Below are 24,674 nucleotides of genomic sequence, written 5' to 3' on the forward strand. Positions count from 1 at the left end.
GGGCGGTTGTCTGAACTGAACTCTCTTTCAGACGCCACCGCCTCTGCCTTTATACTTTACTGTAGGCCACATTGCCCCTTCCGTGTTGTTGCTTGTGGACACAGCCTAGTGAGGTCTCGTGTGTGACCATATATGGTCACCGCGATTGCACTGCTGCATTTCACAGCCCTCCATGTGAGGTCCTGTGATACTTTGTGAGTCTGTGTAACATTTCCAGTCAATGTCCAAGACAATGCCCTTCCTGTGGCGTCTCTTTTGTGCTGTGGGCACTTTCTGGAACACTTATTCATTCGGGCTTCTGGTCTGTTGCTTTTCAGGTATTGCCTTTTTAAATATGTGACAATATAGATAAGCTGAATATAATAGAAAGAAACATTCCACATGGGAAAAATATATATAAAAAACAAAGATGCTGTGACTTACCAAACGGGAAAGCCCTGGTAGATAGACACAATAAAAAATACACAAACACATACACACACAAATTTCAAGCTTTCACAACCCAAGGTTGCTTCATCAGGAAAGAGGGAAGGAGAGGGAAAGACGAAAGGATGTGGGTTTTAAGGGAGAGGGTAAGTAGTCATTCCAATCCCGGGAGCACCTAAGGTACAGCTATCTATATATCATTGAGGCAAACAAATCATTCCTTGGTTACAAGGTCCATCCTAAATGCTGTTCCCTTTTTCACTTATAATTCTCTCTCTGTCATCCTGTAGTCTCCGTGAGGAAGCAAAGTTGTAGGTTTGGATCACTTAATCTGCATATATCGAAGATTTTATATTATATCCTGTGATACCATTCTGTCCAAAGAATATCAAAGAGATGTGCTCCAGTTATTGGCATAAATGATCACTCATTTGACTCCCAGCCTGTAAAGTTGAGAATTGAAAGGTATGGATCAGAAGACAGAATGAGCCAAAATATGTAACAAATAGCAATAAATTTATTTCACAATCTTGGTGGAAATTACATTTTAAACATTGTAACATTCTTTCAACTAAATTTGAGTGTAAGGGTTGCCCTAAGCTGCATTTTTTGGGTGTTCTTTGTTAGTTTGTTACACTTAAATTTTTCTGTACATCCTCCAGATGTACCTCACAATAATAATAACCTGTTCAACTCTCAAACTCTCACCAAAATTGTAATTGATTATCAAGAATATTTGCAAATTTGCATGAAATTGGAATAGCTTACTATGATTTATCAAATGTGGAAGTGAGGTTTTGTGGAAACAATATCAGTAAGGATTCTGAAATTCTATACTTTTACACAATGCACCCTGAAAAAGTTGATTTCAGGTTTGCAGTAGAGCTTTATCAGGAAGTGATGTGGTGTTATGACTGCATCCAGACTGTAAAGGTCTGATGCCTAAAACTTTACATGTTGGTCATATGATAAAAACCTAAACAATAAATTAATTTATAGCAAAAACATGGGGCATTTGTATCTCTGGCAACATTTTCAATTACTATGGGTGATACTGAATCTCTACACATCTTTGGTGACAAACACCTTGTTTCACTGGAAGTTCCTGTGTGCTAGACCATACCCTATTTCCTTCTACTAACACAACACTACTGCATAGCACCGAAAAGCTTCCCTTGCTTTAGTTTATTCCTTAAGTAATTGCACAGGAGCATGTGTAGTGTGGCTAGAAACATCAAAATTTCAAGACCCTGAGTTTGTACAAATATCTTTAAGCAAAAATCAAACACTGGAAACTTCAGGTGGGAATATCAACAACGTAGGGAAAGAGAGATTGCTATTTACCATAAAGAAGACTTGCAAACTGGCACAGTTAAAACACACTTAAACAAAGCTTTTCCCCACAGCCTTCGTTAATAAACACACACACACACACACACACACACACACACACACACACACACACACACACACACACACACGCATACGCATACAAGCAAGCACACCTCATGCACACATGACTGCCAGCTCCAGCATCTCAGGCTGGAATGTAACATCAAGTGGGATGCAAGCAACAGTTTGGAGGGGGTGGGGAAGGGGAAGGGGAAGAGGAAGATATAGTAGCAAATGTCAAATTATTCACCTTGCACCTGATGCGGTTTTAATCAACTTGGCTGGCTTCTAAACTGATTGAAATATGTAAATTTGCAAGTAAGGCTGACTGCTAGGGGATACATTTCTTCAGTAGATAACTGTTTAAACAACATGACCACTAGGAGCCTGTCCTTTCAGAATAATGTAACCCACCTACTTGCTTATTGCAGATGGCTGCCATATTAAGATTGTGTTTTTATTTTTTAAGAATACCATCTAGGTTACTGGACAAGATTTTGACTTGCTATATTTCTGATTCTATTTCTCTCTTTATGCAGCTGAATCATTTGTTGGCAAGGGGTTGGTTGTAAAAGGCATACGGAGACATGCAAGAGCAAGACACGGCTTAGTGGAGTACTTTCACTGTCATTACTTTGTACGGCTGGAGGAAGGGAAGCCTCCAGAACACTATTATCCATATCAACGAGAACTCTCAGGTCAGGAGTTACTGGACAAGTGGCTGACTAAGATGCGGAGCAGGAAGATCACCAGCTCATTGTAGTAGGCAGGTATGTATCACCAAAGGAGGGAATATAGTGTGTTGTCACCTACAGTTCATTTACCATTCTGCATTGTACCATCAGAAAGCAGGAATAAAGAAAAAGAGAACTATTGAAACCATATTATTTGCAGTTACACACTACATGGTCTAAAAACACAGGTTGCATTTTGAATTGTAGGAACCTGAGCTTTCTCTGCTAATTATGCAGGTTGTTATGAAGTTGGCCATAGCTCCTGGTGTTTAAATGCATCGAACTCTAGTGTGATATTTACTCATACTATTTTTAAACAAGTAGTCAAGAAGTTTCACATCTGACAATTATAATTTTACTTTATTTGATTTCAAGATGTGCTACATTTCCCAGTAAATTCCACTTACAAAGTTGGGCTGGAATGTTAATGTTATGGCTGACAGGAGAGCCAACCGTGTTCCTAAAGGAGGCCGAAATGCACACGTTTTAGCTCACGCAGGCTGGCGTGAGGTCTGGAACATGACAAGGGAATTAGAATTGATAAAAATGGACATAGCTGGTGGAATACTTAACTTTAATCCATTAATGGAGAATGTCGCTCTTTATGGTACATGATTCACAATATCAGTAGTACCGATACTGGCGCCTTGCTAGGTCGTAGCAAATAACGTAGCTGAAGGCTATGCTAACTATCGTCTCGACAAATGAGAGTGTGGAAGTCAGTGAACCATCGCTAGCAAAGTCGGCTGTACAACTGGGGCGAGTGCTAGGAAGTCTCTCTAGACCGGCCGTGTGGCGGCGCTCGGTCTGCAATCACTGATAGTGGCGACACACGGGTCCGACATATACTACCGGACCGCAGCCGATTTAAAGGCTACCACCTAGCAAGTGTGGTGTCTGGCGCTGACACCACATTCCTCCCCCGCAAATCGGCGGACAGTTGTGGCATAAGGCTTCCACCCGCCGTGGGGAGGACCCCATGTTGACATATGCGATGAGGTGGGGAGCCTAACAACAGGCGAGACTGTGCCACCCGCACCCTGTCGTTCGGACCGCGGGGAGCGAGGAAACACCTGAAAACCTGCTCCAGGGTGCACGCCAACATGCAGTGTATGCGCCCGTAGAGAGACAGGAGGGGCCGAAGGGTCGACCTCCATCAGGCCGGGGCACTCGACGGGTGAAGACGACATATGGTCCGGAGCAGGCAAGAGTTCCATGTCACGGGAAGCGATCAGCGGCGCGTGACCCGGTGAGGTGCCCGGCAGTTGCAGCGACTCGTCCACTGCGGGCGACGCCGGCAGAAGAACAGGCAGCGGCGGCGGCGGTGACGGCGGCGGTGACGGCGGCGGTGACGGGGTGGCAGCGCGTCACCATGGGGCAAAATGCAAGGCAGCGTCGGTAACACCTGGGGCTGAGGCAAGCCAGTAGATGGGTCCCCGGGGCACTGACCGGACGGCACCATCGCTGAAAGCAGACGGCGAGCAGCAGATCCCGTGCGACGACAGAGGCGCAGCTGATTGAGATGCCGACGCACCTCACCAGAGGCCCCCAAAACCAGATACATAGCGCGTCCGAGGCAGCAAAGGATGCGCCCTTCGAGCCAACGCCGTGAACCTCGGTAGTGGCGATAGTAGACAACGTCGCCTGAAGCAAAAGCACATGTCTGCCGCTGCACAGGAACCTGATGCGGCGGATGTAGCAAAGACATCAAGGTTTGATGAGGGCGACCGTGGAGCAACTCAGCTGGCGAGCGACCATCTCGGGGCTGAGAGCGATACGAGCAATAACGCATCCTCCCGAGAGTGCGACTCTTTCAACTTCAACATCTGTGACTTGAAAGTCCTGACCAATTGTTCAGCGGCACCGTTTGACTGTGGCGAAAATGGCGCGGACATCAGATGTTGAATACCATTGACCTTGCAGAATGACTGAAATTCTGCAGACGTGAATGGTGGGCCATTGTCGGAAACAATAGTCTGTGGAAGACCTTCAATGCAAAAGATAGCGGATAACGCTTGGATGGTGGCAGATGACGTCGTGGAAGACATCCGGACAACAAAAGGAAAATTACTGAATGAATCTACCACAACCAAACATCGAGCATTCCAGAATGGACCAGCAAAATCGATGTGTAAGCGTTGCCAAGGGGAAGTGGCGTTTGGCCATGGAAATAATTTCCGCGGTGGTGCTGATTGTTGTTCGGCACACACCTTGCAAGAAGAGCACATATTCGTAATCGCGGCATCGATCCCGAACCAAGTACAGTGCTGACGAGCAATATACCCCAATGTCCTTGGTTGAGAAGCTGTAAGACAGAGGACTGTAACGAATGTGGTACCACGACCCTGGACTTATCATTATCAGAATGCAACAGCAAAACACCACGTCGTACAAAAATTCTCTCCTTGTGAGCAAAAAATCGGTGAACCAACGGGTCCCCTATCCGTGATTTTGGCAAGGGCCATTGCGTAGCAACAAAACGCAGAACGGTAGCAAGGACAGGGTCGGCAGCTGTGGCTGTAGCGACACGAGGAAAATCAATCGGAAACGATTCGACCACGTCATCGGTTTCCGCATCAATGAACATGCAAGCAAGTTCGGAGGAATCGAATGCCCTATCCTGAGCAACAGGCAAGTGGGACAACACATCGGCATTTCCGTGCTAAGCAGTGGACCGATACAAGATATCGTAGCGGTACTGAGGAAAATAGACCAGCGAATGAATTTCTGTGCTGTACGTGGGGGTACAGGCTTAGTCAGATGAAAAAGCGATGTCAAAGGTTTGTGGTCTGTGATTATGGTAAAGTGATGACCATACAAGAAATCAGGAAACTTTGTAACACCAAATACGAGAGCCAGTGCTTCTTTCTCGATCTGTGAATAATTTCTTTGCGCAGACGAGAGCAATTTGGACGCAAAGGCAATAGGGCGATCGTGCGATCCATCTTTGTGCGCAAGCACAGCACCTATCCTGAAATCCGAGCATCCACCATCAACAAAAGGGGCTTCCGGGGAGCGAACGGCGTAAGGCAAGTATTGGAAAGCAACGGCCGATTTCAACTGGCGAAAGGCGTGTTCCTTATGGCGTAAGCGATGAAGCGGAGCTGAAATGGAAGAGGCATGCGGCGATTTCAACTGGCGAAAGGCGTGTTCCTTATGGCGTAAGCGATGAAGCGGAGCTGAAATGGAAGAGGCATGCGGAATATATTTATGATAATAGTTGATTTTTCCCAGCACAGTCTGTAGCTGCTTAAAATTCTGCGGCGACGGCAAGTCTTGTATGGCACGAAGGTGTGTGGGGCTGGGATGTATGCCTTGGGCATTGAGTACATGTCCCAAGTATGGCAAGTCCCTTGCAAAAAACACACATTTGTCTTTCCGCAAGCGAAGACCATTTTGTCGCAAGACCTGAAATAATGTTCGGAGATTGGCCAAATGTTCTTCTTCCGTCTTTTCGGAGATCACAATACCGTCCAGATAATTTGCTGCAGTAGGGACCGATGCACAAACACTTTGTAGATATTGCTGAAACAATGCAGGGGTGGATGCACACCCGAAAGGCAGTTGTTTGAATCGATACAAACCAAGATGCGTGTTAACCACCAAAACGCGCTGGGATTCTTCGTCCACCGGTATTTGCAAGTACACATCTGCGAGGTCCAACTTCGAAAAATATTTACCCGGTCACAGTTTGTCAAAAAGATCTTCCGGGCGGGGTAAAGGAAAAGTTGCAATCACTAGTTGTGGATTCACTGTTGCCTTGAAGTCCACACAAAGTCTCAATTTTCCGGAAGGTTTTGGCAAAATTACTAAGGGTGATGCCCAGAGAGAAGCCTGCATACATTCAATTATACCTTGCGATTCCAAATCGTGTAATGTTTTTGCGACCTCATCACGCAATGCATGGGGAACATTGTGCACTCTGAAAAATTTCGGTTGCGCGTTTACTTTCAGTTCCAAATGTGCTTTATAGTTTTTAGCGCAACCGAGACCCAGTGCAAAAATGTCTGCAAATTCTTCACATAGACGAGAAACATTGTCTGAAGGCACAGTCTGGTTCACTGATAGGACCTTATTTATTATAGACAAGTTAAACAAATGAAATAAATCAAAACCAAACAAGTTCACTGCAGAAGAAGAACGAAGGATGTAAAATGACACAAGTTTTGTTTGTCCTTTGTATGTTGCAAGAAGGCTGCACCGTCCTAACACAGGGATGTGTTGTCCTGAATAACTACTTAATTTAACATTTGCACCACACAACTGAGGTGTGCCCAGCAGTTTGTAAGTGTCTTGATTGATCAGTGAAACTGCAGCTCCGGTATCGAGCTGGAAACTATCACTTGGCCGTTAAATGTCCAAGTCCACAAAAAGTCCACAGTCCTGCCGGCGACAAGAGCGACCATCCCGCGCAACACGAACCGACACCGGCACACAATCACTTGCGACCTGACGTGAGCTCCGGCGATGTGGCACTAGGCGGAGTGGAATGAACTACACGAATTTCCATGGGCGAAGTTTCGCGAGCCTGAGTATCCTTAGTGCGATTCCGATTCCGGCACGAAGCAAAGGGCCTGGAACGGTTTTGAGCTTCTGGTCTGAGCTTTTTCTGGCAAACACTCTGAACATGTCCTTTTTTATTACAATAAAAGCAAATAGCTTGGCGTGACGGGCAATTCTCATGCAAATGTTTAGTAGCACACCGCGGGCATGATTTGATCACTGCATTTGCTTGCCTGCGCAGCACACGTGGCTGAGAGCCTGGTGGCAGCGGCGCGGCCGGGCGCGAGGGCTGTTTACTACTCTGTGCAGCTCGCCCGGCAGGCCGGTTAACCTGACACACTGCTGGCGAAGTTTCAAATGATTTCTGAGCAAAGTCAAGTGTATTCTGCCGATCCAAGATGTCCGTCACTTGTTGAAGGGAAGGATTTACTAGTTTCAAAATCTGTTCCCTAATACGAACATCAGAAACGTTCTGTGCAATTGCATCACGTACCATAGTATCTGAATAAGGGAGTCCACATTGACACTCAAAAGCACAATCCCTAGTAAGGCCTTGCAAGGTTGCAACCCACTCCCGATTAGTCTGACCTGTTATACGTTTTGTACGAAAGAAGGTATACTGTTTGGCAACTACATTGACTGATTCTTTGAAATATGCATCTAATGCAGACAAAATTTCTTTGTAGGACAGAGTTGCGACGTCGCGTCGGGGAAATAATTTGACTATCAAACGGTACGTGGTCACACCGACCGACGATAATAAAAAAGGCTGCCGCTCGTTGCCTTGAATTCTGTAGGCGGCGAGATGGAATCCAAATTGGCGTGACCACTCCGTCCAGCTTTCCAGTGCAGCATCAAAAGGTCGAAAAGTGGGTGCAACAGTGTGTTGTGGCTGCGTTAGCGGTGAAGCGGCTGCCGCCGCATCTTTTGGCATCGCACGTTGACCCTGGACGAGCTGTCCAAGGGCATCCAGTAAGGCCTGCGTCTGCTGATTCTGTAAGCGATAAAATTTGGACAGTACATCTGGGGATTGTGGAGAAGCCATTACACAAGTAAATTAGGGCAATATCAATACGAACGCGGTTTTGCCTCGTCGCCAATGTTGTGGCTGACAGGAGAGCCAACCGTGTTCCTAAAGGAGGTCGAAATGCACGCATTTTAGCTCATGCAGGCTGGCGTGAGATCTGGAACATGACAAGGGAATTAGAATTGATAAAAACAGACGTAGCTGGTGGAATACTTAACTTTAATCCATTAATGGAGAACGTCGCTCTTTATGGTACATGATTCACAATATCAATAGTACGGATACTGGCTCCTTGCTAGGTCGTAGCAAATAATGTAGCTGAAGGCTATGCTAACTATCGTCTCGCCAAATGGGAGCGTAGAAGTCAGTGAACCATCGCTAGCAAAGTCGGCCGTACAACTGGGGCGAGTGCTAGGAAGTCTCTCTAGACCTGTCGTGTGGCGGCGCTTGGTCTTCAATCACTGATAGTGGCGACAAGCGGGTCCGACGTATACTACCGGACCGCGGCCGATTTAAAGGTTACCACCTAGCAAGTGTGGTTTCTGGCGGTGACATCACAGTTAAGACTTGTTGATAGTGTAAACCAAACTGAACAAAATAAGAACTGCAACTGTGCAGTTCTTGTAAAATACCATGTAATTCTGTAAAAAATTGTTATCATACAAATACAGGTCTAACTGCAAAACATATACTGGAATGAAAAGTATTGAATTTTCTGGAGCTACTATGAAGAAAATGACTTCCAGAAATGATATAACATCACTGCTAAAGCTGAAAGACAATTTTGAGCACTCTAAGTCAATAATGAGAATTAATTCCATATTGGTACCCATTTTGAGAATACTTGATGTTGTACAAAAAATTATAAATTCAACAAAATATGCAAAAAATAAGATACTGGGAATGAACATTGGGCATATTTGTTGTGTATAAGCCTCTAGTCTCATTAATGGCCTCAATTCAATGAGGTAGCCTACAAGTTGCTTCATGTGCACTGTATCAAGCTGAAGTCACTCATCAATGATTAGGCACTGTGGAGCTGTCATATTGTGAGGCTGTTGGCTGCTGCATTTCACCTGCTATGGGATTATTTAGCATAGCCAAGACAAGGCTGTTGTCATCTAGGAAGATGAGTGTATCCACTGCATACTCACCATAAAAATGCAGGGAAATGAGCAACACTTGGTCACTGAGAATGTTGAAATAGACATTCTGGTTCATTTTCATGGTAAACTGAATGACTAGGCCCAAGTCATGTTCTGGGTAGGTGGGGGAATCATCACAGAACCATCTCTGGCCTGAACCACATCCTCCACACACTGAAGGCTAAATGCTTCATTGGACCGTTGGTGCACTCAGTACCTTGCATCATTTGAAAAGAGGCAAAATAGTGACTTGTCACAGCACATCACATGCCTCCTGTCAATTGCTGTACAGTTTCTGTGTTGTTTGTCTCATTGAAGTTTAGCTTTATCTGCTGCTGTGAGCCATGGTCTTTGATTGTACTTGACACCAGAAGCCTGTAGCACGCAGTTCCCTTCACTAAGGGAAACTAGTTTAGATGGCCTTGCTTTCACCAGTAAGAGAACCATGTCGGGTTTGAAATTAATTGTCACTAGTGAACGTGGCAGTGCTTCAGAATCGCTAGTTTTGTATGGGAATTGGATACATGTCCTAATTTCCTCCCCCCCCCCCTTCTATCTATCTCTCTGTCCATCTCCTCCTCCTTCTCCTCCATCCCTCTGTCAATCTCCTTCTTCCACATCTCTCTGTTCATTTCCTGTCCCCTCCCCCCTCCTCCGTGCTAACCATCTCCTCTTTCTCCCTCTCTCTGGCCTTTAGCTTAGTCTAATGTTAATACAATTCAGATTCTGTAGTAGTTGTGTTGTTGTGGCCTTCAGTCCAGAGACTTGTTTGATGCAGCTCTCCATGCTACACTATTCTGTGCAAGCTTCTTCATCTCCCAGTACTTACTGCAACCTACGTCCTTCTGAACCTGCTTAGTGTATTCATCTCTAGGTCTCCATCTACAATTTTTACCCTCCACGCTGCCCTACAATGCTAAATTTGTGATCCCTTGATGCCTCAGAACATGTCCTACCAACCGGTCCCTCCTTCTTGTCAGGTTGTGCCACAAACTCCTCTTCTCCCCAATTCTATTCAATACCTCCTCATTAGTTATGTGATCTACCCATCTAATCTTCAGCATTCTTCTGTAGCACCACATTTCGAAAGCTTCTATTCTCTTCTTGTCCAAACTATTTATCGTCCATGTTTCACTTCCATACATGGCTACACTCCATACAAATACTTTCAGAAAGGACTTCCTGACACTTAAATCTATACTCGATGTCAACAATTCTCTCTTTTTCAGAAACACTTTCCTTGCCATTGCCAGTCTACATTTTACACTCCTGGAAATGGAAAAAAGAACACATTGACACCGGTGTGTCAGACCCACCATACTTGCTCCGCACACTGCGAGAGGGCTGTACAAGCAATGATCACACGCACGGCACAGCGGACACACCAGGAACCGCGGTGTTGGCCGTCGAATGGCGCTAGCTGCGCAGCATTTGTGCACCGCCGCCGTCAGTGTCAGCCAGTTTGCCGTGGCATACGGAGCTCCATTGCAGTCTTTAACACTGGTAGCATGCCGCGACAGCGTGGACGTGAACCGTATGTGCAGTTGACGGACTTTGAGCGAGGGCATATAGTGGGCATGCGGGAGGCCGGGTGGATGTACCGCCGAATTGCTCAACACGTGGGGCGTGAGGTCTCCACAGTACATCGATGTTGTCGCCAGTGGTCGGCGGAAGGTGCACGTGCCCATCGACCTGGGACCGGACCACAGCGACGCACGGATGCACGCCAAGACCGTAGGATCCTACGCAGTGCCGTAGGGGACCGCACCGCTCTCGCCCCAACATCGTGCAGCCCGCCTCCAGTGGTGTCGCGACAGGCGTGAATGGAGGGACGAATGGAGACGTGTCGTCTTCAGCGATGAGAGTTGCTTCTGCCTTGGTGCCAATGATGGTTGTATGCGTGTTTGGCGCCGTGCAGGTGAGCGCCACAATCAGGACTGCATACGACCGAGGCACACAGGGCCAACACCCGGCATCATGGTGTGGGGAGCGATCTCCTACACTGGTCGTCGAGGGGACACTGAATAGTGCACGGTACATCCAAACCGTCATCGAACCCATCGTTCTACCATTCCTAGACCGGCAAGGGAACTTGCTGTTCCAACAGGACAATGCACGTCCACATGTATCCCGTGCCACCCAACGTGCTCTAGAAGGTGTAAGTCAACTACCCTGGCCAGCAAGATCTCCGGATCTGTCCCCCATTGAGCATGTTTGGGACTGGATGAAGCGTCGTCTCACGCGGTCTGCACGTCCAGCATGAATGCTGGTCCAACTGAGGCGCCAGGTGGAAATGGCATGGCAAGCCGTTCCACAGGACAACATCCAGCATCTCTACGATCGTCTCCATGGGTGAATAGCAGCCTGCATTGCTGCGAAAGGTGGATATACACTGTGCTAGTGCCGACATTGTGCATGCTCTGTTGCCTGTGTCTATGTGCCTGTGGTGCTGTCAGTGTGATCATGTGATGTATCTTACCCCAGGAATGTGTCAATAAAGTTTCCCCTTCCTGGGACAATGAATTCATGGTGTTCTTATTTCAATTTCCAGGAGTGTATATCCTCTCTACTTCGACCATCATCAGTTATTTTACTCCCTAAATAGCAATACTCCTTTACTACTTTAAGTGTCTCATTTCCTAATCTAATTCCGTCAGCATCACCCGACTTAATTAGACTACATTCCATTATCCTTGTTTTGCTTTTGTTGATGTTCATCTTATATCCTTCTTTCAAGACACTGTCCATTCTGTTCAACTGCTCTTCCAAGTCCTTTCCTGTCTCTGACAGAATTACAATGTTATCGGCGAACCTCAACGTTTTTATTTCTTCTCCATGGATTTTAATACCTACTCTGAATTTTTCTTTTGATTCCTCTACTGCTTGCTCAATATACAGATTGAATAACATCGGGGAGAGGCTACAACTCTGTTTCACTCCCTACCCAACCACTGCTTCCCTTTCATGCCCCTCGACTCTTATGACTGCCATCTGGTTTCTGTACAAATTGTAAATAGCCTTTCGCTCCCTGTATTTTACCCCTGCCACCTTAAGAATTTAAAAGAGAGTATTCCAGTCAACATTGTCAAAAGCTTTTTCTAAGTCTACAAATGCTAGAAATGTAGGTTTGCGTTTCCTTAATCTTTCTTCTAAGATAAGTCGTAGGGTCAGTGTTGCCTCACGTGTTCCACTGAGGTCGGCTTCTACCAGTTTTTCCATTTGTCTCTAAAGAATTCATGTTAGTATTTTGCAGCCTTGGCTTATTAAACTGCAGTTCAGTAACTTTCACACATGTCAAAACCTGCTTCCTTTGGCATTGGAATTATTATATTCTTCTTGAAGTCTGAGGGTATTTCACCTGTCTCGTACATCTTGCTCACCAGATGGTAGAGTTTTGTCATGACTGGCTCTCCCAAGGCCGTCAGTAGTTCTAATGGAATGTTGTCTACTCCCGGAGCCTTGTTTCGACTCAGGTCTTTCAGTGCTCTGTCAAACTCTTCACGCAAGTATCATATCTCCCATTTCATCTTCATCTAAATCCTCTTCCATTTCCATAATATTATCCTCAAGTACATCGCCCTTGTATGGACCCTCTATATACTCCTTCCACCTTTCTGCTTTCCCTTCTTTGTTTAGAACTGGGTTTCCATCTGATCTCTTGATATTCATACAAGTGGTTCTATTTTCTCCAAAGGTCTCTTTAACTTTATTGTAGGCAATATCTATCTTACCCCTAGTTAGATAAGCCTCTACATCCTTACATTTGTCCTCTAGCCATCCCTGGTAAGCCATTTTGCACTTCCTGTCGATCTCATTTTTGTGACTTTTGTATTCCTTTTTGCTTGCTTCAGTTACTGCATTTTTATATTTTCTCCTTTCATCAATTAAATTCAATATTTCTTTTGTTACCCAAGGATTTCTTCTAGCCCTCGTCTTTTCACCTACTTGATCCTCTGATGCCTTCACTACTTCATCCCTCAGAGCTACCCATTCTTTTTCTACTGTATTTCTTCCCCCCCCCCCCCTCCCCATTCCTGTCAATTGTTCCCTTATGCTCTCCCTGAAACTCTGTACAACCTCTCGTGTAGTCAGTTCATCCAGGTCCCATCTCCTTAATTCCCACCTTTTTGCAGTTTCTTCAGTTTTAATCTACAGTCCATAATCAATAGATTGTGGTCAGAGTCCACACCTGCCCCTGGAAATGTCTTACAATTTAAAACCTGGTTGCTAAACCTCTCTCTTACCATTATATAATCTATCTGAACCCTGTCTGTATCTCCAGGCTTCTTCCATGTATACAACCTTCTTTCATGATTATTGAACCAAGTGTTCACTATGATTAAGTTATGCTCTGTGCAAAATTCTACCAGACGGCTTCCTCTTTCATTTCCTACCCCCAGTCCATATTCACCTACTACGTTTCCTTCTCTTCCTTTGCCTACTATCGAGTACCAGTCACCCATAGCTATTAAATTTTCGTCTCCCTTCACTATCTGAATAATTTCTTTTATCTCATCATACACTTCATCAATCTCTTCGTCATCTGCGGAGCTATTTGGCGTATAAACTTGTACTACTGTGGTAGGTGGGGGCTTCATGTCTATCTTGGCCACAATAATGCGTTCACTATGCTGTTTGTAGTAGCTTACCTGCACTCCTATTTTTTTATTCATTATTAAACCTACTCCTGCATTAACCCTGTTTGATTTTGTATTTATAACCGTGTATTCACCTGACCAAAAGGTCCTGTTCCTCTTGCCACCGAACTTCACTAATTCCACTATATCTAACTTTAACTTATCCAGTTCCCTTTTTAAATTTTCTAACCTACCTGCCCGATTAAGAGATCTGTCATTCCACGCTCCAGTTCATAGAATGCCAGTTTTCTTTCTCCTGATAACGACATCCTCCTGAGTAGTCTCCATTCGGAGATCCGAATGGGGGGCTATTTTACCTCTGGAATATTTTACTCAAGAGGATGCCATCTTCATTTAACCATACAGTAAAGCTGCATGCCCTCAGGAAAAATTATGGCCGTAGTTTCCCCTTGATCTCTGTAGTAGTATTCTAATCATAAGCTGATAAGACATAATACAATTTTCTGTTATCTGTGAAAATGGACTGCGAGGCAGAAAACAGAACAACACATTGTTGTGCATACAATTTTTGTCTAAAAATATGTTTAATGAGAAAGACTACATGTCAGAGAAACAATTTTTCTAACATTTTAAACGCCCTGCTATTGTGGTTAAAACTGACTGTGAGGAAGAAAACAAAATTGCACTTTTGCACAGCAGAGCGCAGTGCACCACAGCACAGCATTTTCTTTCTTGTAGTTGTTTTTAACAGAAAACCTGTACATTGTTGTTCAATATATATATATACAGAAAACCTGTACATTGTTGTTATTAAAAACAAAGATTCCAAGACTTACCAAGCGGGAAAGCGCCGGCAGACAGGCACATGAACAAAACACACAAACACACACACAGAATTACTAGCTTTCGCAACCGATGGTTGCTTCTTCAGGAAGGAGAGGGAAAGACGAAAGGATGTGGGTTTTAAGGGAGAGGGTAAGGAGTCATTCCAATCCCGGGAGCGGAAAGACTTCCCTTAGGGGAAAAAAAAAAGGACAGGTGTACACTCGCACACACACACATATCCATCCGCACATACACAGACACAAGCAGACATATTTAAAGGCAAAGAGTAAGGGCAGAGATGTCAGTCGAGGCGGAAGTACAGAGGCAAAGAAGTTGTTGAAAGACAGGTGAGGTATGAGCGGCGGTAACTTGAAATTAGCGGAGGTTGAGGCCTGGCGGATATCGAGAAGAGAGGATATACTGAAGGGCGAGTTCCCATCTCCGGAGTTCGGATAGGTTGGTGTTGGTGGGAAGTATCCAGATAACTCGGACGGTGTAACACTGTGCCAAGATGTGCTGGCCGTGCATCAAGGCATGTTTAGCCACAGGGTGATCCTCATTACCAACAAACACTGTCTGCCTGTGTCCATTCATGCGAATGGACAGTTTGTTGCTGGTCATTCCCACATAGAAAGCGTCACAGTGCAGGCAGGTCAGTTGGTAAATCACGTGGGTGCTTTCACACGTGGCTCTCCCTTTGATCGTGTACACCTTCCGGGTTACAGGACTGGAGTAGGTGGTGGTGGGAGGGTGCATAGGACAGGTTTTACACCGGGGGCAGTTGCAAGGGTAGGAGCCAGAGGGTAGGGAAGGTGGTTTGGGGATTTCATAGGGATGAACCAAGAGGTTACGAAGGTTAGGTGGACGGCGGAAAGACACTCTAGGTGGAGTGGGGAGGATTTCATGAAGGATGGATCTCATTTCGGGGCAGGATTTTAGGAAGTCGTATCCCTGCTGGAGAGCCACATTCAAGGTCTGATCCAGTCCCGGGAGGTATTCTGTCACAAGTGGGGCACTTTTGGGGTTCTTCTGTGAGAGGTTCTGGGTTTGAGGGGATGAGGAAGTGGCTCTGGTTATCTGCTTCTGTACCAGGTTGGGAGGGTAGTTGCGGGATGCGAAAGCTGTTTTCAGGTTGTTGGTGTAATGGTCGAGGGATTCAGGACTGGAGCAGATTCGTTTGCCACGAAGGCCTAGGCTGTAGGGAAGGGACCGTTTGATATGGAATGGGTGGCAGCTGTCATAATGGAGGTACTGTTGCTTGTTGGTGGGTTTGATGTGGACGGATGTGTGCAGCTGGCCATTGGACAGATGGAGGTCAACGTCTAGGAAAGTGGCATGGGATTTGGAGTAGGACCAGGTGAATCTGATGGAACCAAAGGAGTTGAGGTTGGAGAGGAAATTCTGGAGTTGTTCTTCACTGTGAGTCCAGATCATGAAGATGTCATCAATAAATCTGTCCCAAACTTTGGGTTGGCAGGCTTGGGTAACCAAGAAGGCTTCCTCTAAGCGACCCATAAATAGGTTGGCATACGAGGGGGCCATCCTGGTACCCATGGCTGTTCCCTTTAATTGTTGGTATGTCTGGCCTTCAAAAGTGAAGAAGTTGTGGGTCAGGATGAAGCTGGCTAAGGTGACGAGGAAAGAGGTTTTAGGTAGGGTGGCAGGTGATCGGCGTGAAAGGAAGTGCTCCATTGCAGCGAGGCCCTGGACGTGCGGGATATTCGTGTATAGGGAAGTAGCATCAATGGTTACAAGGATGGTTTCCGGGGGTAACAGACTGGGTACGGATTCCAGGCGTTCGAGAAAGTGGTTGGTGTCTTTGATGAAGGATGGGAGACTGCATGTAATGGGTTGAAGGTGTTGATCTACGTAGGCAGAGATACGTTCCGTGGGGGCTTGGTAACCAGCTACAATGGGGCGGCCAGGATGTTTGGGTTTGTGAATTTTAGGAAGTAGGTAGAAGGTAGGAGTGCGAGGTGTCGGTGGGGTGAGGAGTTTGATGGAGTCAGGTGAAAGGTTTTGTAGGGGGCCTAAGGTTCTGAGGATTCCTTGAAGCTCCGCCTGGACATCAGGAATGGGATTACCTTGGCAAACTTTGTATGTAGAGTTGTCTGAAAGCTGACGCAGTCCCCCAGCCACATACTCCCGACGACCAAGTACCACGGTCGTGGAACCCTTGTCAGCCGGAAGAATGATGATGGATCGGTCAGCCTTCAGATCACGGATAGCCTGGGCTTCGGCTGTGGTGATGTTGGGAGTGGGATTAAGGTTTTTCAAGAAAGATTGAGAGGCAAGGCTGGAAGTGAGAAATTCCTGGAAGGTTTGGAGAGGGTGATTTTGAGGAAGAGGAGGTGGGTCTCGCTGTGATGGAGGAAGGAACTGTTGCAGGCAGGGTTCAATTTGGATAGTGTCTTGGGGAGTTGGATCATTAGGAGTGGGATCAGGATTGTTTTTCTTCATGCTAAAGTGATATTTCCAGCAGAGACTACGAGTGTAGGACAGTAAATCTTTGACAAGGGCAGTTTGGTTGAACCTGGGAGTGGGGCTGAAGGTGAGGCCTTTGGATAGGACAGAGGTTTCGGATTGGGAGAGGGGTTTGGAGGAAAGGTTAACTACTGAATTGGGGTGTTGTGGTTCCAGATTGTGTTGTCTAGAATTTTGAGGTGTTGGGGGGAGTGGAGCTGGAAGTGGGAGATTGAGTAGATGGGAGAGACTGGGTCTGTGTGCAATGAGAGGAGGTTGAGGATTGTTGGAAAGGTTGTGGAGGGTGAGTGAGTTGCCTTTCCGGAGGTGGGAAAGCAGGAGATTGGATAGTTTTTTGAGGTGGAGGGTGGCATGTTGTTCTAATTTGCGGTTGGCCTGTAGGAGGATGCTATGTACAGCCGGTGATGCTATGTACAGCACACAAGGGTTCCACGACCGTGGTACTTGGTCGTCGGGAGTATGTGGCTGGGGGACTGCGTCAGCTTTCAGACAACTCTACATACAAAGTTTGCCAAGGTAATCCCATTCCTGATGTCCAGGCGGAGCTTCAAGGAATCCTCAGAACCTTAGGCCCCCTACAAAACCTTTCACCTGACTCCATCAAACTCCTCACCCCACCGACACCTCGCACTCCTACCTTCTACCTACTTCCTAAAATTCACAAACCCAAACATCCTGGCCGCCCCATTGTAGCTGGTTACCAAGCCCCCACAGAACGTATCTCTGCCTACGTAGATCAACACCTTCAACCCATTACATGCAGTCTCCCATCCTTCATCAAAGACACCAACCACTTTCTCGAACGCCTGGAATCCGTACCCAGTCTGTTACCCCCGGAAACCATCCTTGTAACCATTGATGCCACTTCCCTATACACGAATATCCCGCACGTCCAGGGCCTCGCTGCAATGGAGCACTTCCTTTCACGCCGATCACCTGCCACCCTACCTAAAACCTCTTTCCTCGTCACCTTAGCCAGCTTCATCCTGACCCACAACTTCTTCACTTTTGAAGGCCAGACATACCAACAATTAAAGGGAACAGCCATGGGTACCAGGATGGCCCCCTCGTATGCCAACCTATTTATGGGTCGCTTAGAGGAAGCCTTTTTGGTTACCCAAGCCTGCCAACCCAAAGTTTGGTACAGATTTATTGATGACATCTTCATGATCTGGACTCACAGTGAAGAACAACTCCAGAATTTCCTCTCCAACCTCAACTCCTTTGGTTCCATCAGATTCACCTGGTCCTACTCCAAATCCCATGCCACTTTCCTAGACGTTGACCTCCATCTGTCCAATGGCCAGCTGCACACATCCGTCCACATCAAACCCACCAACAAGCAACAGTACCTCCATTATGACAGCTGCCACCCATTCCATATCAAACGGTCCCTTCCCTACAGCCTAGGCCTTCGTGGCAAACGAATCTGCTCCAGTCCTGAATCCCTCGACCATTACACCAACAACCTGAAAACAGCTTTCGCATCCCGCAACTACCCTCCCAACCTGGTACAGAAGCAGATAACCAGAGCCACTTCCTCATCCCCTCAAACCCAGAACCTCTCACAGAAGAACCCCAAAAGTGCCCCACTTGTGACAGAATACCTCCCGGGACTGGATCAGACCTTGAATGTGGCTCTCCAGCAGGGATACGACTTCCTAAAATCCTGCCCCGAAATGAGATCCATCCTTCATGAAATCCTCCCCACTCCACCAAGAGTGTCTTTCCGCCGTCCACCTAACCTTCGTAACCTCTTGGTTCATCCCTATGAAATCCCCAAACCACCTTCCCTACCCTCTGGCTCCTACCCTTGCAACCGCCCCGGTGTAAAACCTGTCCTATGCACCCTCCCACCACCACCTACTCCAGTCCTGTAACCCGGAAGGTGTACACGATCAAAGGGAGAGCCACGTGTGAAAGCACCCACGTGATTTACCAACTGACCTGCCTGCACTGTGACGCTTTCTATGTGGGAATGACCAGCAACAAACTGTCCATTCGCATGAATGGACACAGGCAGACAGTGTTTGTTGGTAATGAGGATCACCCTGTGGCTAAACATGCCTTGATGCACGGCCAGCACATCTTGGCACAGTGTTACACCGTCCGAGTTATCTGGATACTTCCCACCAACACCAACCTATCCGAACTCCGGAGATGGGAACTCGCCCTTCAGTATATCCTCTCTTCTCGATATCCGCCAGGCCTCAACCTCCGCTAATTTCAAGTTACCGCCGCTCATACCTCACCTGTCTTTCAACAACTTCTTTGCCTCTGTACTTCCACCTCGACTGACATCTCTGCCCTTACTCTTTGCCTTTAAATATGTCTGCTTGTGTCTGTGTATGTGCGGATGGATATGTGTGTGTGTGCGCGAGTGTACACCTGTCCTTTTTTTTTTCCCCTAAGGGAAGTCTTTCCGCTCCCGGGATTGGAATGACTCCTTACCCTCTCCCTTAAAACCCACATCCTTTTGTCTTTCCCTCTCCTTCCTGAAGAAGCAACCATCGGTTGCGAAAGCTAGTAATTCTGTGTGTTTTGTTCTCGTGCCTGTCTGCCAGCGTTTTCCCGCTTGGTAAGTCTTGGAATCTTTGTAAAGAAACTTCCACATGGGAAAAACATATTAAAAACAAAGATTCCAAGACTTACCAAGCGGGAAAACGCCGGTAGATAGGCACAAAGAATAAAACACACAAACACACACATTTTTTTTTTTTGAAAATAAATAGAAATTTATATGGGTAGAGATAAAGGTGTGAAAAAAGTCGAAAAAGTATTGGTTTGAGATGAGCTATGTTGATCCTGTGCTGAACTTAGGTTGGTGAACAACAATGGGTGCAAAGTTTAGGTAGTTATGTTGTCTCCAGATCACGTTAAAGGGCGGGGAAATTCGTGTTTGTGTGTTTTATTCATTGTGCCTATCTACCGGCGCTTTCCTGCTTGGTAAGTCTTGGAATTTTTGTTTTATATATATATATATATATATATATATATATATATATATATATCTCCTATGTCTCTCTGAATGTTTATTAAATTACGATGTAACAATTTACATAAATCACTCAATAACTTTGAGATTTTTAGTAAAAACATTTTCCCTTCATATATCACATATTATATATATCAAAATATGTAGCCTATGCCTGCTCGAATGTTCATTAAAGTATTGTGTAATAATTTGAAGTTACTCAGCTAAGAACTTTTTGAGATTTTTGGTAATAATGTTAAATGATGATTTATCTCTATCTAGTGGTATATACTGACAAGTTCTGATGTTTCCCTTCAGTCTATGTTGGCTGTGATCTGTTTACGACCACCAAATTTGCACTGTGTTACCTGGCTGTGAATGTTATATAATTCATTGTAGACATATTGGACAGTGTGCGTTGCTATGCTAACAAATCAGGCATCTACATACACAGTGTCATAGTGGATGAGACCAAACATGATAACTTCTTTCTGCCACTCTGTTGTGTCTCCATGTTGACAGATCTTATTGTGCTGATTCCATACATCTGACTAGCACTTACACAACACTTCACTGGCGTGACTTACGCCAGTGGTGAGAATCACATGAGTGCCTGATAACTGGCCTACACCATATGCAAACAGTGGACACACTGCGTTGGAACATCAGAAATATTAGGAAAAGAATAGAATGCTGATCATCAAAAGATAACTCATAGAGTTGCAGACAGGTGCAATGAAAAGACTGTTATCATTATAACTTTCGGCAGAAGCCTTTTCCGGTAAAGAAAACACGCACACATTGACTCAAGCAAGCATACCTCATGCATACATGACAACTTATAGAGGATTGCAATTGTCATGTGAATAGCAATGTAGAGTGGGGTGGGAAGGGGGAGGGATAGCAGGGTATTGGTGGAGGGGGAGTGCTGTCTTGTGGGAGTTCATAGACCAGAGATTGTCAGACACAGTGTCGGGAGGTGAGGTATGTGGGAAAAATATGGGGAGGAGTACGGAAGGGAAAATGATGAGCAGGTAAGTTGGCTATGTGTGACACACAGAGAGGGGAGGGGAATGTGAGAAGGTAAAAGATGATAGGACAAGGGAAGAGGGTGTGGGCACAGAAGATTACCTTAGTTTGAGGCCAGGAAAATTTCAGGAGTGGAGGATGTGTTGTAAGGTGAACTCCCACCTGTGCAGTTCAGAAATGCTGGTTGTGGAGTTGTGGAGGGGAGGATCTAGATGGCTTGGGTTCTGAAGCAGCCATTGAAATGAAGCAGGTTGTCTTCAGCTGCATGCTGTGCTGGAGGGTGGTCCACTTTGCTCTTAGCCATAGTTTGTCTGTGGCTTTTTCCCCTGGTGGATAGCTGGTTGGTAGTCACACCAATATAAAAAGCTGTATGAGAGTGTTGGGTGAATGGACTGAGCATGACTTGCACGTGGATTTTCCTCAGGGGTAAGGGTCTAGATGGGAGTGGCGTAATGATAGACTAGGATGTTGTGGAGGTTATGTGGGCAATGGAACACACTGTAAGAGAGGTGGGAATGTGTTGGGTGAATGGACTGAGCAGGACTTGCACGTGGATGTTCCTCAGGGGTAAGGGTCAAGATGGGAGTGGCGTAATGATAGACTAGGATGTTGTGGAGGTTAGGTGGGCAATGGAACACCACTGTAAGAGAGGTGGGAATGATCCTGGGTAGGATGTCCTTCATTTCAGGGAATGATAATAGATACTCAAAGTCCTGACGAAGGATGATATTAAGTTCTTCCACTCCGAGGTGTAATTAGGTGACAATGGGGATACTCTTTTGTAGCTAGCTCTTGGAGGTTGAGGGATGCATAGAGAAATGGCATGGGAAATCTGTTTGCAGACTAGATCTGGGGGATGGTGCCAGTCTGTGAAGGCTTTGGTGAGATCTTCAGTATACTGGGAAAAGGCTGTACATGAGGCATTTTTTGGTGTGGAAGGGATTGCGGCTGTCAAGATGTAGGTAGTGTTAGCGGTTGGTAGGTTTGGTGTGGATGGAGCTGTCAGAGAGGAGGAGGTCAATGTCCAGGACTGTGTTGAAGAGACCAGTTGAAATGGATTGGAGAGAAGGTGTAGAGGTTGTGAAGGGATGAGGATAGGATGCCTTGGCCCTGGGTCCAGATCATGAAGATATCGTCGGTGAATTTGACTCAGACCAGGAGTTTGGAGTTTTGGGAGGCTAGGAATATTTCCTCTAGGCGGTCTATAAACAGATTGGTGTATGAGGGTGTCATACAGGTGCCAAAGCTGAGCTGTATATTTGTTTGCATACCTTCCTATCAAAGGAGAAGTAGATATACATTTGGATAAAAATGGTTAGATGGATAAGAATTGAGGTATTGGGTTTGGAGTCTGAAGGATGTTGGGAAAGGTAGTTTCCAATTGTGGTAAGGCCATTGGCATGAGAAATGTTGTTGTGTAGGGAAGTAGCATCAACAGTGACTAGTAGGAAACCAGGAGGCTGAGAGGTGGAGAGTTTTTACATTCTCTCCTCTTTGTGTGCTGCCCTCTGTCAGTGCCTATCCTTTCCTTTTCTTCTCCCAGTTTTTTACCCCACAAAGCACCTCCTGATGCTGTGTTGGGCAGTCTCTAGTCCCTGCACACGCCACCAGACTGCGCTCTTCTCTCCTGCTACCTGTACCCTGGTATCCCTCCCTCTTCCCCATACCAAGGCAGATTGCTATTCATATGACAGTCGCATTCTGGTCAGTGCTAGTGGTCATATGAGGGTGGTGAGGTTTGCTTGCTTGTGTGAATGTGTGTGTGGTTTCTTTGCTGAAGATGGCTTTGGCCAAAAGCTATAATGTGTAACAGTCTTTTCGTTGTGTCTGTCTGGAACTCAGTGTGTCATCTTTACAGAGATTAGCAGTCTATCCATATCTTAATATTGTTGCTACACCATCTACAGTGCTTCAAAGTGATCAGTGTGCTCTTTCTTTTGGGGAAGGGAAGAGGAGGGGAGAGGTGATTTTTATTTTGTTTGGTGAGCTTATGTTGTTACCTCTGCCTTGATGTTATATTCAGTCCTTACATAATACTTTTATTAGAGTTTCTGTCCCTGTAATTAAATGATTACTTGCTATTCAGATAGATGATAAAGATATTTTTTGCAGCTATAACTCTAAACAGTATCATTAGAACCATATATATTATATTTCAAATTTTTGTTTCAGATCTTCACCATATTTGCAGTATCAGAAGTTGCATTCTGCTTTTCTTACACCACAGTCCTGAAAAATATTCTTGTAAATATAATATTTATAATAAAAGTATATTGAAAAACTTACGAGCTTAATACATTAAACAGTAGTTATTCTTAATCTTTGACCTTGGCACTGTCACCCTTTGGCTTTTACAAATTGCATTCATAAAGTTGTAACTGGACTTTACAGATTCACAGTTAATAGCCCAGGAATCTCCACCAACAAAGAAATTTGCATCTTTTGGTTTTTGTGTACAATAGAGAGGGATGGGAGTATTTTCACAACAGAAACTTAGTGATCCACAGCTTCTCAATGCTGTTCACCAGACCTGCAGATGAACACTCTAGGTGATACATTCATTGCCATTGACCACGTATGTAATGTTTATGGCTGATGTGATGACACGTTTGTTAGTTGGTGAAGCCGATGAATGTGAGAGTAAAAGAACCTAGTTGTGTGGAGAAACTGATCTGTAGCTTTGTTCGAGGCTTAGGTTAGATTGGAAGGTGACAGTTTGGTTATGAGTTGCCAAAGCTAATGAATGTGAAGCAAGAAAACTCTGATTGTGGTGACACACTGGTCTGTAGTTTAGACCATTTGAGAAAATCGCTACTGATGTCCTGTTACAGTCACCATGTTGTCACAGGTTTCCCATGTCACTAGTTAAAGCCAACGACTCATATCAAATATTTCTCTTTATCATCACTTTCTAAGGACAGCCTTTCAATACTGAAACACATACACTCCAAGAAACTCTCAAGGGCATGGGTGTCAGGAAGTGTGGAGTTTCACATCTGTATTCACAATTGATGCAGCAGGATAGACCATTGCTAAAAGCAGTGTCATGAATGGGAAGCTTTTTCAGGTAATGTGCATAATGGTGATCTGTGTGACTGCTCAAAAGCTACATGGAAAGCACGGTGTGCAACATTGTTTCTAGTGCCAAGCAACTAGCCACAGAATTAAACATGCAAGTCACTATATCGGCGATAGTCTCATCTCATAAAACCATTTAAATGCTGTCTCAGCAGAACAAAATTTGTGGTCAGATGGGCTGACTGCAAGGTGCATAAATGTAAAAAGCCCAAGCAAAAGGGGAAGAAGCCAACCTAGTGTGATGGTGAGTGAGCAAGAAAATAAGGAAGAGATGAATTATCGTGCACTAGGTAGGCTCAACTGCAGGCAGGACAAAGAATATCTGAGAATGGCCCCAAAAAGCTTGTGACTTAGGTGGCTGTCAACAACACTCTTCCAGGCAGTCCGCTGCACTGGTTGCCATGGGGTGTTGGTGGGAAATGAAACACTGTACTCAGTGAAATCACCCCACCTGGCAGG

General features: G+C 45.5%; 1 protein-coding gene across 1 annotated transcript in view; it reads left to right on the forward strand.

Moving 5' to 3' along the window:
- The window catches only part of LOC126354346 (39S ribosomal protein L22, mitochondrial), a 38,721-nt gene extending 15,281 nt beyond the window's left edge, over nucleotides 1-23,440 (forward strand). The window contains exons 4-5 of the mRNA XM_050003921.1: nucleotides 2,358-2,588; nucleotides 23,310-23,440. Coding sequence (XP_049859878.1) covers nucleotides 2,358-2,581 — 224 coding nt within the window. The 3' untranslated portion in view covers nucleotides 2,582-2,588; nucleotides 23,310-23,440. The remainder of the gene's footprint in view (nucleotides 1-2,357; nucleotides 2,589-23,309) is intronic.
- The last annotated feature ends 1,234 nt before the right edge of the window (nucleotides 23,441-24,674 follow it).

This window comes from Schistocerca gregaria, chromosome 3 (assembly GCF_023897955.1).
Source record: "Schistocerca gregaria isolate iqSchGreg1 chromosome 3, iqSchGreg1.2, whole genome shotgun sequence".
Taxonomy (NCBI): domain Eukaryota; kingdom Metazoa; phylum Arthropoda; class Insecta; order Orthoptera; family Acrididae; genus Schistocerca; species Schistocerca gregaria.